Genomic DNA, 14,328 nt, shown 5'->3' on the forward strand with positions numbered 1-14,328 from the left:
ATATATTTTGTTAGCGTATTTGAAGCATCATGAGTTCTGTTTAGGTTAAAACAGATGCCTGTGTGCCTTGGTATTTCTGATTAATACATCCTGAGGTCTGGTTTGCTTTAACCTCTTTGCAGACTGTTGTAACCACGTTAACTCTTGCCCCTTTGCTTTGTATTACATGAAGTGTAACGGTTGAACCTGAAATGTCATTTCTACCTTTTGACTTTGTTCAGCGTTCAAGACTAATACATAGATAAAACTTACAAACAAGCAACTTGTAACTATAGTGCTAAGTGGTGTTCTGCGTTCTTTATGCTAGGCTCTGTTCTGTCTGCTGATACCCAGCATCCATGTGAAGTCAATGAGCATTTGGTTGGGTAAGAGTGCAGAACTGGGCTTTTGTAGTCCAGAAGTAATCATCAAACTTATCTGTATTTATGCGCTAGTCTTTTCAGAAAAATAACATTGAATGAATACATAATGAAACTATGGTGACCTATGGGACTACTTTAAAATCAGTGCATGCCCTAAAATATTGCTTTAACATCTGTTTTATACTAAATGTCAGTGTTTGTGAGCCTTGTTAGCTATTTGACAGTGACAGACAACAATATTTATAAACCTGTTATAATAAATGCCTTTTTAGTCTAAGAAAATGTGTGTTATGGCATTTATAAAAGGGGGGAAAAAAGGTCTCTGAGGCTAAAGAAGTCTCTGCTGCTTCCCTGTGTTAACAATTCCTTCCTGTGCCACAGGCTTGATTTTATTACCCTGAGTAATTCCACTTAAGTCAGTTAGGCTGGTCACGATAGCAAATTAACAGATGTGGGGGATGAGATTTTTTCTTTTTCACTATCAGAATCACAGTGAAGCTGTAAATAAATGTAACCATCATCTGCATTTTAACAAAGTATTAACCCAATTATCACTTATTATAAGTAAGTAGAATGTAGAGGTTCCTGTGGTGACCTCTACGCTGTGTTTTTGTAACCTGTTTGATGCAACTATAATCAAGTTGCCAATATTACAAATTTGGGTGTCCTTTATCTGCTGTCATCACTGCCCCATTGCTTGGCCAGACAGAGCTGCTCTGAAGCAGTCAGAACAGGCTTTTGCAGAAAAGAAGATGCAATTGTATTAGAGACTGGGAACAGGGAGGAGGAGCTCCTGTACTACTCGGCAAGCCAAAGCAGCTGTAGAAGTCTCTCAAACAGGGGCGCTTCCATTTCTGAGATCTCTCAGGTTTGAGCAGGTATTTTAGGTCCTTGCTGGTGGACTGAGAAGAAGAGTTGGTTCGAGGCACCAAGAAATGTATTGCTTTTGCACTGTGTGCTCTGTTGTGCTTGTAGTATTGATACCCCGTAGTTGCAGGCTGCAAGAAAGGATGGGTCGTGTGTGTCAGCTACTTGTGCACTATCCGAGTGATGATGATCAATAGAGGCCTTAAATATACTCAGTAGAAGTCTTAAATTAAATTCTGTTTGTGACAGATAACGCTTGACGGATCGGTAAGGCATTTTGTCACAAACCTGACGAAGCCAAAATATTCTTCTGTTACTCAGATCTCTCTCTATCCAACTCTTGTTCCATGCATGCAGCTACTGTGTGGGCTAACCCTGCAGGTAGCGCTCTGGATTTTGTTCATCCCAAGGTCTTGCTGGTGCTGCGCTTTGCGTGCTGGCCCGCTGAGTGAACGTCTCTGTGTTGGTGCTATTGACTGCTCTGCCTTACGACCATGCATTTCATTCCCCTTGTTAACTCAGCAAAATTCATAGTCTTCTACGTGAATCATTCGAGTATAGCACTGCCGATAATACCATATACTTTAACTGAGATATTGAACAAAGTCGTTTCTACAATAAGGTCGGTTACCTCTATAATCACTGGATACAACCAGAGCCGGTGTTCCCAAGAGCTCGTTTTCATTTTCCTTTTACCACTACTTTGTAAATGACATTTAATTTGGAGCCATCTCACCTTAGCAGTTGATCTGTGTAAAAGATAATTTTTTTTCCTTAGCCCAAAATACATAGGTATGTGTCAATGACCTAAAGATACAAAGTTTATATCTTAATGAGGAGCCTTAAAGACTACATTTTTTTTTCCTTTGCTCCTGCTACTATTGAAACTATAGTAGTTTACATGGAGTATTTTCCGTTCATCTGAAGAGGATATTACTTTGTCATTAAATTGAGGTGAATTAATGAAGTGAGATTAACCTCAACTGAATGTTCACAAGTGTTCAGTAACACAGGTTTAAAAAAAGTCTCTCAAACAAGGGAGAAAAAAACCAAAGTTATTTTCTAAAGACGCAGGCCAGTGCTGACACCTTGTGGCTTTATTGCCAAGTTATTTCATAGTTTCATGTGGTTATTTCAGGTATAAATCATGATTAACTTGCTGTTGCCAGCGTTGTCTGTCTCCTCTGCTTCGTGGCCACCTCAGTACCCTGTATTTTGGTAACACGAGTAAGACAGCTCGTAACTTTGGGCTGTGCTGACTGCACATTGAGTGCATAAGAGCTATGGGTGACCGGGATCTCTTGAAGGGGACTCAAAAAGCTTCAGTTCAGTGCACAAAAGCACAGGTGCTAGTGCAGCAGCAGACAGAAGTTACAAGCTTCTCTCTTACTAGTTAATACCTCATTTTATCTTTCCCTCTACATAAGAGAGCACCAAGGACTATCAACACTTGCCACGTGTGCTTTTAGGCACATACGTGTTGTCTACATTGACACAAAAGCATTCCTTTGCTGCCGGCTTCAGCCTTGAACAATTACTAATAGTAAAAAATACATCCAAAGGGGCTGTTGGAGAACTTGTGGTAGTACACGACCCTGAGGTGCACTACTTGTCTATGGCCATAAAAATGCCTACACCACAATGTATCAGTGCAATTTATACCTATAATGGGCATCTAATCTAAAAATCACATAACATTTCAAATCTTAAACAAAGCCAGCTGTTAAGGCTGCAGTCGCTGTTTGAAATCTGTTGTGGAATTAACTTCCCAGAGCTTGAGGTGTGTCTTGTGAAGATCATGCATCCTCCCTCAGCTGTCACCTTGGAGATTGTTTTCTGATGTTTATGGTCACGTCCCTGTTCTTAAGTGTTCATGTTGTGGTAATACATGAGTTAGAAATCTTTATTGCATTACGGGTTTGTGTTTTTTTTTTTAATTTTATTTCTGATATGTTTAGTTGTTTATAATGAATAGTGAAACACTGAATTGGAAAGGAAAGGTTTTCTCAGTAGGGACCAAATCATCAGCTTATGTAAATTGGTATTTATAGCTTCACTCAAGTCAAAGAGGTGACACTAATTTCTATTCCTGAAGAACACGACTGACTGCCTGAGTCTGTTAAGAAAAATCAAAGGAATAAGGATGTGCCTATGAAGATATGATTTGCTGTCATTTCTGTTTATCTAACAGATGGATTTGTACTCTGAACTACCCCCTGTGTAAATCCTAATTGGCACTTGCTAATTGAACTTTAATGCAATAAATGTATTATAATGAGCCATTAGAGTCTCTCTTTGGCGTGCTTCCTCCGCTCTGCAGGAGCTAAAGAGAAAAGGTTCAGGTAGCGATGCATACTTGTTACCTCTGTCAACACCCTGCCAGGAGGCAGCTCTACCTGATCAAAGGGCAGTGACTGACAGTATCGGTTTAAGGTGCAACAGAAGCTTCTCATAGGGAAAACTCCTCGTAATGCCTCATCACCGTCGGGATCAAATGAGGTACCTGTAGCTCTATAAATGCCTCCGCTGCATGAAATTAAAGCACTTTGTCGAACCTACACGTGATCCGTTCAGCAATGGAAAACAAGGAGCTGCAGGAGCCAAGAGGGAACTCTGTAAGCACGAACGGGCGTGTAACTGGCAGAAAAGGCTTTGCAGCATGGAGAAGTCAGGACTGCAATGCAAAAGCTCCAGGAAACTGGCAGGGCCCAGCAATGCGGTCACGGGAAGCGTGTGGGAAAAACCTCCACCTTTGCTGCTGGGGATGATGATAGGGACAGGTCTCAGCTACAGTCTCCTGTCTTTATATTGCTCTGCCTGGAAAAGCTGGGCTATGAGCAGTTGTGTTCCCATTTTACAAGTTAAAAACAACCGTGCTGAGGGTAATTTCAGCTTTTAGACGTCTGCATTGTGCAAGAAATGCTCCATCAAAGTCCTGGTGGACACAAATCTACCGTGAAGTTACATAACATCAAACTTGCATGTAGATCCTAAAAAGGAAAAAAAATTAAATTCCCATATCTATGTACTTTTCACATGTTCAGAGGTATAAAACCTCTGTAATATGTTGTAGAGGATATGCCGCACCTCTCACTCAGAAGAAGGAGGAAGATCCCTCTGGGGGTTTTATGTTAGTGTTACCAATAGCTTTAGTACCCGATGAAAGGTTGTGTTAAGCTGTGAAAGGAGAACTGTTTGACTAGCACAGTGCCAGCGCTAAGCTAATTCAAATGTCGTGGATTCCAGCCCTCAGAAAACTCACTCAAACCAAGCGTATTTATTATAGCGGCATTTAGACCAGCTGTAAAATCTTAGCTGTCACCTTCACGTATGGACACGGAGGTCTGGTGTACGCCAGATGCAGGAAATTAGCTCCTCCCTAGATTATTTGCAAAAAACATTTGATGCAACATAATGTCACAAATGCCAGGTCTAAAAAAAACAGACAGAAGAACTACTTTTTCAGTGGGCCTAATTCCCAGTAAAAGCGCAGATGCTTCCTTATTAAATAATCTGATGCCAGAGCAGGTTCAGACAAGACCAAATTCTCCGGCTGGTCTAACCAGTCCTGCTCTCCACCTCACAATGACGCTGCAAATTTCCGAATATTTTCAGCTTCCAGGGACTGCAGCAGCAGCAGCAGGGACGGGAGAGGGTTTCAGGGGGCTGCGCTGCTGGGATGGGGGCGCGGGTGTGAAGCGTCCTGCCGGGCTCTGCCGAGCTCCGGCCCTCGGCGCCCTTCTTCAGCAGGAGTAACGGAGGCGCCGGCAAGTCTCGGCGCTCGCCCGGGCGGGAAGGCGGGGATCGGGGACCTGCGGGCCGCCCCCTCGCCGCTCCGGCAGGCCCTGCCGCGGGGCAGAGCGCGGCCGCCGGCCCTCCCGCCGCGGAACTACATTTCCCAGCACCCTTTCCCGCCTGGCAACTCCCCTTCCCCGCCGGGCTGGGCGCACGCCCCTGCCCGGAGCCGCACGGCGGCACTACAGCCCCCGACAGCCCCGGCCGCCTCTCCGCGCCCTCGCCTGTGGCGGCAGCGGCGGCCGGAGCCCCGGCCGTGCCCGGCGCTGCGCGGGAGGGGGCGGGCGCCATGGCTGACAGCGGAGAGCCCCCGGCGGCCCCGGCCGCGGCCCCCCCGGGCTCGCCGGCGGAGAGGCGGCGGCCGGGCGGCTCCCCCAGCGCGGGTGCCGCCGGCGCGGAGGGCGCGGCGGCGGCGGCCATGCCGCGGCTGCCGCTGGGCGGCCCGGGCGGGGCAGCGGGGATGTCGCTGCCGCGGCTGGAGAAGCCGATCAAGCAGGCCTTCTACAACACCGGGGCGCTGCTGTTCGCGGGGCTGTGCTGCGGCGCCGCCGTCCTGGTCTACTTCATCCTGGAGGCCTTCCTGCGGCCGCTGCTCTGGGCTGTGCTCTGCGGCACCTTCCTCCACCCCTTCAAGAGCTCCCTGACGGCGCTGGGCCGCCGCTGGCTCGGCCGCCTGCACCGCTCCCGCACGCCCGTCCTGCTGGCCGCCCTCCTCCTCCCCATCTGCTTCGCCAACTACGGCGTGGAGGCGCTGGGCGAGCAGGTGCTGCGCCGGCGGCGGCTCCTGCTGCTCCTGGGCGCCGGGGGACCGCTGCTCTACGGGCTGTACTGCCTGGGCAGCTCCCTGGGCGTGCAGGTGCTGCTGGCCCAAGCCGCCCGCCTCATCTGCCAGGGGCTGGACTACTTCAGCAGCCAGTGGGTGAGTGCCCGCCTCGGGCGGGAAGGGGCTTCGGGGGCGGCCGAGTTCCCCGGGGGCGCGGCGGGTGCCTGTTCCCCGCCGGGTCCCCGCCGGGTCCCCGCCGGGCGGGGGTGGGACGTGGCCCTGGCCTCCCTCCCGCCTCCGGCGGCCGCCGCGCTCGCCTTGCCCCCCCGCCCGCTTGCCCGCCCGCCGCCGGCGGCCGTTGGGCTGCCCCGGGGGCGCTTGCGGCGCGCGGGCTGGGGCGGGGCGCCGGCCGCCATCTCACTTGTTGCGGGCGCGGCGGCGGGGAAGGTTTAAACTCGCGAGGCGCCTGTTTGAAGTCGCCGCAGCCTTTTAAAATGTATTTTATTTATTTTTACGCCAAAGGGCGCGGCAGCTCCCCTCACAGCGGGCGGGTCTGGCTTGGGGCGCAGGGCGATGCTCGGGGCGGGCGGGCACAGCAGCCCCCGGGGTGCCGGGGCGAACCACCGGCTGTCACGGCGTCGCGGTGGTGTAGGGAGAACCCAGACTTCGCTGTAAAAGCCGTAAAATAGCTTTAAAAAAGTTATAACCCACGGCGTGGAGAAGCGCTCTGTGTAACCAAGGGGTGCAGCAGAAGCAGATACGTTTTCTCTTGCCGGTGTTTCATGTCCGTGGTCTGTTCACGCCCCAGTTCTGAGGTGCTGCGAAGTCAAAGGTAATTCAGGTGAGGTCTTGGGCAAAACATCGACTCTGTTGAGCGGTAAGATGTGTATTAAGTGGTGTGAAATACCAGTTCAGCCCTGCAAGTGACTTGGGGGGGTGGGGGGGAGAAGGCATCATAAGGCTTGTTTCTCAGTGTACTGATTTTTTTTTTTTTTTTCTCCCCTCCTTAAAATATCAAACGGTGCAAACTCAGTTTGAGCGTTAAAAAGTAAAGCTGTTTATTTAACTTGTAAATTTTACTTATGGTAATAAAGATTCTGGGAGACTACTTTTCCCTGTGTTGTCTTCAGTAGGCAGGCTAGTTAAAACCTGGCAGAACTCATTTTCACTTCGTTAGTTACAAGCATTGAACTGAAAGTGCAAAAAATACTACGTGTCTAAAGTAAATGGATATGTGAAAGCACAGAACATCAGGAAGTTGTACTTCTATTAAATTCTGATGTACGACTGGCGTGTTCAGATTGCTTAGTGTCAAAGACTTCTTTTAAGCTGCTCTATTTAAAAAAAAACAACAACAACCACAAAAACACCCCCAAAAAACCCAAAAGAACACCTCCCCCCCTTGGGTGGAAAATGACATACGCAGTTGGTTTAATGGGGATATATCTGGAGATAAAACTGAAGAACTTCCTAAAACTGATCATCTTATGTGGACAAGAGAGAGAAACTGTCGAGAATATTAGTTTTATTCCTTTGGTGGAGCTGGTGCATGCTGGTATCTCAAACACAACTTTGGAGGTTTTTACCGGAAAGAAGACAGTAATAGTTCTCCTGAATGTACTGACGAAGGATATTTTGAGCTATTCCTAGTATGAATAGGATGGACTGGAGAATGTGTTTTGTCTCTTGAAGGTAAACACTGAAAGAAGAGATTTTCTTGGCTTTCTATTCTGAAGTGTTGTCATATGCTGGAAGATGTCAGGGGAGATGTGTGTCTGATCTGTTTTGTCCTCGGAAGTATAATTAAGACTGAGTAGATAGACAGAGACACTCTTTCTCAGTTTTTATAAAGAGGCAAGATACAGCCATCATTACTGTCAGCCAAGTGGTGGAAGAATCTAAGCGTGGCTTGGTACTGATGGGAAGTTTTGATTAGTTGCCACGCAATTTACTTGATAAGCGTAAGATTTTCCATCACATTGGCGTAGCTGTTTTATTTTTAACAAATTAGCGATATTGCTACACTAACTAACTTGGCCAAGTCCAGTCCTTTATTCAAACTTGGTTAATTAAGCTATACTTACACTGGGTAAGTGTAAGGGTATTAAAGGAAGTTGCACTGATTTAACCTCATAACTCTGGTTGTAATGCATTGCTGGATGTCTGTGCGTGCTCAGTCCAATTTTGTTGAGCAGTGCCTGATGCTTTCGTTTTGCACGAGTGTTTCTGGTAGGACACTTGTGTTCATTGAAGGGCTGTAAGATTCTAATTGGGCAAAAGACAGTAAGCTCCCAGAGCTCCCCTGACTTGAGTTCCCTGGGAAGATTTTGGGTTCATGTCAAAATGACTGACTTCCTTAAGCAAACCAGCTGCCATAGCTTTCTAAGCAAGCTGCCTATGTGTCTTTCTGGGCTCCTACAAGAGAAAGAAACTGTGGGGCTTCCCTTTGTAAATAACCTCAACTCAGCCTGGCATTATCTATACACTTTACAGTGTTTTTCTATTCCAGTTTTTTGAATTTTGCTGTTACCTGATTTGTGTTACCTCAGAACTGTAGCAAGATAACTTCATTTTACCCCTGCTGCTGAGGAGCCTTGAGCTGGATCAGTTAATAGTATCTGCTTTAACTTCAGTTAAGCATTTTAAAGCCATTTAATTGCCACGTTATATTGCAGGGCTCTGTTTGCATGTGTACATTCTGCTTGTTAGCTGCACAGGAATTTTGGATATTATGAGTCAGTTTGCTCCATTGTACTGTTCTTCTCTGGGATCTGAATCCTCCATGGTTCCTTCCGTATGTTATCTTGCATGAAGATTACAACTCTCTTTGTTTGTAGATACTCTATGTGATAAGCAAAAGTAATGGTAATTTCATTTCTTGCACTGTCTTTTAGCAGCCCACTAAGCCAATCTAGATTTCTGTGTTTTGAAATATTTTGATATGGAATAACTTAATTAACGTAAGTAATTTTTCCACTTAGACAGCAAGGAATACTTTCTTGCCAAGAATGTGATGTATAAATCATTCATTAAAAGGATAAAAGAGACGAGCAAGCATGGCTTGTTTTAAGCATGAGACCAGTATCTGACTAGTGTAGTACATTTGTTTATGGTAATTTTCATCTTGTGAACTGTGAATGTCTGTGCTTCAGCCACCAACGATTCTGCCCGGGGCTGCAAAGGTGTACAGTGTATTTGTTCTTATTTGGAGCTTTGCCCCACCTGGATGGCGCTGCGGCTTACAGAGAGGAAGAACATGCATGGTTGTCTTCTCCTTTTCTGATTCTCTCTGCTATACTAGAGAAGTGAGAAGATGCCTGTCATTAGAATTTGACTGAGAACAATTATGGGTTTTTGGGATACCAATTTGATGTTCTCTAACTAAAGGTATTTTTATGGTATCTACTAGGCCATGATACAGAGACAGAAATTCTTTCCAGTTCCAGAAAAAAATGTTCTCCAAATGCAGCAGTTGCACATGATAATCATAGAGTCATAGGATCATCTAGGTTGGAAAAGACCTTCAAGATCATCGAGTCCAACTGTTAACCTAGCACTGCCAAGTCCACCACTAAACCATGTTCCTAAGTGCCACGTCTACCCATCTTTTAAATACCTCCAGGGCTGGGGACTCAACCACCTCCCTGGGCAGCCTGTTCCAGTGCCTGACTACCCTTTCGGTGAAGAAATTTTTCATAATATCCAACCTAAACTTCCCCTGGTGCAACTTGAGGCCGTTTCCTTTTGTCCTAGACTTGTTATTTGGGAGAAGAGACCGACCCCCGCCTCGCTACAGCGTCCTTTCAGGTAGTTGTAGAGAGCAATAAGGTCTCCCCTCAGCCTCCTCTTCTCCAGGCTAAACAACCCCAGCTCCCTCAACCACTCCACGTAAGACTTGTGCTCTAGACCCTTCACCAGCTTTGTTGCCCTCCTCTGGACACGCTCCAGCACCTCGATGTCCTTCTTGTAGTGAGGGGCCCAAAACTGAACACAGTACTCGAGGTGCAGCCTCACCAGTGCCGAGTACAGGGGCACTGTCACCTCCCTGGTCCTGCTGGCCACACTATTCCTGATACAGGCCAGGATGCCATTGGCCACCTGCGCACACTGCTGGCTTGTGTTCAGCTGGCTGTCAACGAACACCCCCAGGTCCTTTTCTGCCAGGCAGCTCTCCAGCCACTCCTCCCCAAGCCTGTAGCGTTGTATGGGGTTGTTGTGACCCAAGTGCAGGACCCGGCACTGAGCCTTGTTGAACCTCGTATGGCTGGCCTCAGCCCATCGATCCAGCCTAATGATATAGTAAACTGTATCTTGGCACCAGTATGTTACAGAGCTTTCTTGTATTGTTGTCCTCAAATCTGGGAAGGCCATTCATGGTGTTGAGAAGTGAAGATTTGGAAATGACTGTATTCCTGTCTGTAGTTTTTAAGTCACACCTGCAATTTAGGAATTGGGAATCCTAGATACCTCCATGACAGGACTGCTTGATAGGTGATTGCAAAACACTGCATTGGAAGAACAAGTCCAAGACCTTAGGCTAGTCTACAAGCATCTTGTTCCCACCTTCTCCTTCTCTTTCCCTTTGTGCTTTACAGTTCTTGCATCATCTTTGAAGAAGCTTTCTCAAGAAATGTAACAGGCTGCTGGGTCTTAAAGCTAGGAGCTGGTTATAAATGCTTCTCTATGGGATGTTTGCAGAAGTCTTATGTAGAGAACATGTACTCTACATGAACTTTGGTTACATATAATAGGGAAGGGGAATGTTGTTCTTTTTTTTTTTTTTTTTTTTTTTTGTGCAAAGGAGGGGAGTTTGTCCCATAGTGGACTGAATATACCCTTACACATTTATATGCTATGGCAATTTCAGCACGGTTACCCTTGCAGTTAGCATAGCTTGTGAAGACTAATCTTGGACTGCCTTGTTGTCCTAGTTTTGTAGGAAGTATGCTTGTGTCCACCACTGTATCTGAGGTACGGGAAATTCTTCTGCCTTGTGGCTGGAGTTCAACCTACTTTAGCCTGACATTTTACGCTTAGAGTAATATACAGGAAATGCCAGCTATTTGTTGTACATTATTTTTTTTTATCAGGGTTCACATGCTCAGATTTATTTAGAAAATAGTTTGTAGGTCCCAGCAGATGAAATGAATTATACAGCTGCTGTACATTGACTCTGAAGTACATCTTAGTAAATTAAATCTGGTATAATCATACCTGGCAGAATTCTCTGGAGTGAACTTGGTTACAGGGCTGTCAAAGTCTTTCTCTGATGGCCAGTCCTTCTTCCTTGATTTGTCACAAGTTATTGACCAGGGTCAGAACCGTGTACTCATATGTGTGTGTGTGTCAGTGTATTTTTATATCTCCGACTGTACTAGTACAACTCATATTTTTCTAGTGGTTAGCATGCGGTTAGAGGACCCAATCAATCCTTTCCTCACTATGGTGCTGGGCAAATCTGGGAACACCATTTGCCGTGACCACTGCATTGGAATATTGTCAAAGTAGGTGGTGTCTGCTTTGGCCAGTTGACTGTCTGCTCCCTGTCAGGGAAGTTATCAAAGACATCCACCAGGGAAACCTCCATTTGTGTTGGCACTAGATGTCAGCATTCCCTAAAGTAACCCTTGCAGACTGAAATTCTCAAACATGCTTCTTGGCAAATGTTTTGGGTCACAGCTTCCAAGATGCTTGGCTTCCATAGTGCTGTTGAATATTGGCTGTGGAGGTGAAAAAGCATCTACATTTTGTCAAGTTCACCTGATGGGGCAATTTCTCTTCTACCAAAGGAAAGGGTTAAGTTTGACTATAATGCTGGAATAACCGTAAATGAGAAAAACACAGTTCTGATTTTTGAGTTGCATGTAATTCGTATTTTCTGAGTGTTTCAGGTAGGTGGGTTTTCTTTCTTCCCTTTCTTCTTAGAGCAGGCTTGCAGGTTTCTAAAACTCATCCACCATAAAAAAAACCACAAACCCACACACCTGAAAAAGCCCTTAAGTATTCTTTCTGCTGTTTATAATAATCCTTTCATTATTTGGTATCGTGACTTATAAATCATGCAGCCAGGTAATGACTGTAACCACATCTTACCAAAACCACAGTTTTTGGTTTGTTTTCACAACTTGGTAGAGATCAACTGTGTAGAGACCACATGTGGCCTATTTAAAAACAGGATGGGGAGGGGCAGGGAAAGACTGAGATGCTTCCACCTTTGTTTTTCCCTTCCACACCCACCCTCAGTTTTGGGAGAACCTGCTGTGAGGTGCCTCTCTTGAAAAGGCTTAGGAGCTTGTTTAGATTTATATGCGTGAACTGCAGCTCCAGGCACTAAGCTGATGCTAGCCTTGAGCCTAAGGATATATGCTACATGAAGTTAGTTATTTTCTGGTAGTTATATGTATTACTTGAACACAATGATATTGCTTTTTCTGCCTTCTCTGAAAGGAATGATTGTTGTGGAACTGTCCAGCAAAATTTTAACTGTGCTGTCTATAATAAAGCAAGACGGTGGAGAAGTTGTGTATGTTGAGGAGCCATCTCTTGTGAAAGTGTCATCATGAAGCGTGTCAGAGGAGTGGTGCTCTGTCTGCAGGGAGTTTGATGTGCTCTGAAAAACCTCTTTTCACAAGTGAATCTTGAAAAGTTTGATTCCTGAATAGTGTTTATGAACGGAGTTTCTCATAAATAACTTCTGTATTAAGAGAGGAAAAGTGAACTACAGGAGGAGCATTTTCAACATCCATAGCTGCAGTCTTCTGGATATCTTGGATGTAATGGATTTCCTTAAATTCACAGTATAGGAAATGTTGCAGGACACATTGAAAAATACTTTCAACCCACATGTGGCAGTGTTGATTTTGATGGTCAGTTCCCCCCTGCCCCAGGATTCTGGTTATAAGTTCATAATTTTGTCTCTTCAAAAAGGGTTAGTCTCACTAAATGCCAGGCTTCTGTTTCATGTGGTTTAGCAGTCTGTGTGTGTTAATGCCGAACATATCTACATGGATACATATCACAGTTGGGGCTTCTAGAAGAAACAGAACTGGTATGGTGTTCTGGTCCTTTGGGCTTAGGACAAGGAATAACCCAGTCTGTCAGGTTTATGTTTACTTGTGTTCACTGAGCAAAAAAAATCAGGATGTCATTTACCTACTTAGGTAAACGACAGCTTCCTTAGTGAAGGGAAGAGGTGGTTGAGTTTGCTCTGAGGTGGGCGATAGTATTATATGTGTGATTAGTTGGTTTTGGGTTATTTTGTTTTTGTATCTGTTCGACAAAGACATGCTAAATGAATGTCAGTTATGCTTTTTTCATTCTGCCAAACTCTGCACATTGTGGGATATTTCCTCTTACATACTGTGGAATATACAGTACACAGTGTACTGTGGAATATACAGTAAAGCCGCATGGAATTAATTTTGGTTCTGAAACTGGAATCAAAAGTGCATTGTCGTAGTTCCTCAGTTGCCTCCTTGTTATCTTTTTTTATTGTTTAGAAAACCATTTTCAAATGAACAGACAGATAAAGAAAACGCTGTGAATGTTCATAATGGCAAATACAGTTTGGCTTTCAGCGATGCATTTTATGCCTTGTGTCACTTCATTTTTCAAGTCCAACGCTATTCCACTCAGCTTTTGTGGCAGGTTCATTTTCCTTCGCCAGCCTGCATCGCCACTGAGGACAAAGAGGTAGAAATAATGAACTGCTGTCATAAGATCACTTCTTCAACTAGCTTCGCTCAGTGCAACAACTGTTGCAAAAGTGCCATGTGGATGTTTGGTCAATGTTTTTAAGGATTTCTTATTTTAAGAAAAACTAATGCAAATCTCTATTTCCAAATGAAAGTTTTGTTTTTAAATGTTGAAGGGAAGTGGTGAGATAGGATTTTTTTTTTTTGTCCTAACCCTGAAACAAACTGGAAAATAGGAAACTGTTTGAATCGGATCCATAGTTTTATCAAACAGCTTTACATTTAAATCTCAATTAAAAAAAATACACAAAAAAAAACCCCAAAAAACCAAAACACACCCTAAAAAACTTTGCCATATGATTTCCAAGTGGAAAAGAGCAGCCTGGAAAAAAAAACCACTTTGAAGTGGCAAAGGGAGAGGGTAGTGCTACAAGTAGAAAATGAAAGAGCTGAAATGCACCATTTGGTAGATCCTGGCTTGTTAAAACCAGGAAACTTTCGGCAGGTTGGCAGGGCATATATCAAAGGAAGTAAGTGTTGGTTATTCTACTCAGTCTTCACTGTTGTGTTTAGCGTGGGGTGGTTTACATGAAGCGGGTGGGAAATGTGTTCCCTGCTGGACCTTGGGTTGTTGGGACAGTGTTCCGAGGAAGGCTGAGCCCTTCCGACAGCTGTGCTACCAGTGAGGAGCTGCTCTTGCTTATCCCACTTCTGACATACGCTTCAGTTGCCCGGTTGTCAGCGCCTGTCTTTGCTCTGGGAGCCTGTTTAGCTATAACTGAATTAGATTATAAACTCTTGGCTTTTTTTTTTTCCCAGGTAGTTTTTTATCAGTTTAGGGAGCTTG

General features: G+C 45.2%; 1 protein-coding gene across 2 annotated transcripts in view; it reads left to right on the plus strand.

Annotated features, from left to right (window-relative positions):
- The first annotated feature begins 5,313 nt into the window (after positions 1 to 5,313).
- The window catches only part of TMEM245 (transmembrane protein 245), a 92,482-nt gene continuing 83,467 nt past the window's right edge, over positions 5,314 to 14,328 (plus strand). For both annotated transcript variants that reach the window (XM_087759618.1, XM_087759626.1), the window contains exon 1: positions 5,314 to 5,943. In XM_087759618.1, coding sequence (XP_087615744.1) covers positions 5,314 to 5,943 — 630 coding nt within the window. The remainder of the gene's footprint in view (positions 5,944 to 14,328) is intronic.

The sequence above is a fragment of the Nipponia nippon genome, unplaced genomic scaffold, assembly GCF_047370975.1.
Source record: "Nipponia nippon isolate SJK-2023a ecotype South Korea unplaced genomic scaffold, ASM4737097v1 scaffold_1, whole genome shotgun sequence".
Lineage (NCBI taxonomy): Eukaryota > Metazoa > Chordata > Aves > Pelecaniformes > Threskiornithidae > Nipponia > Nipponia nippon.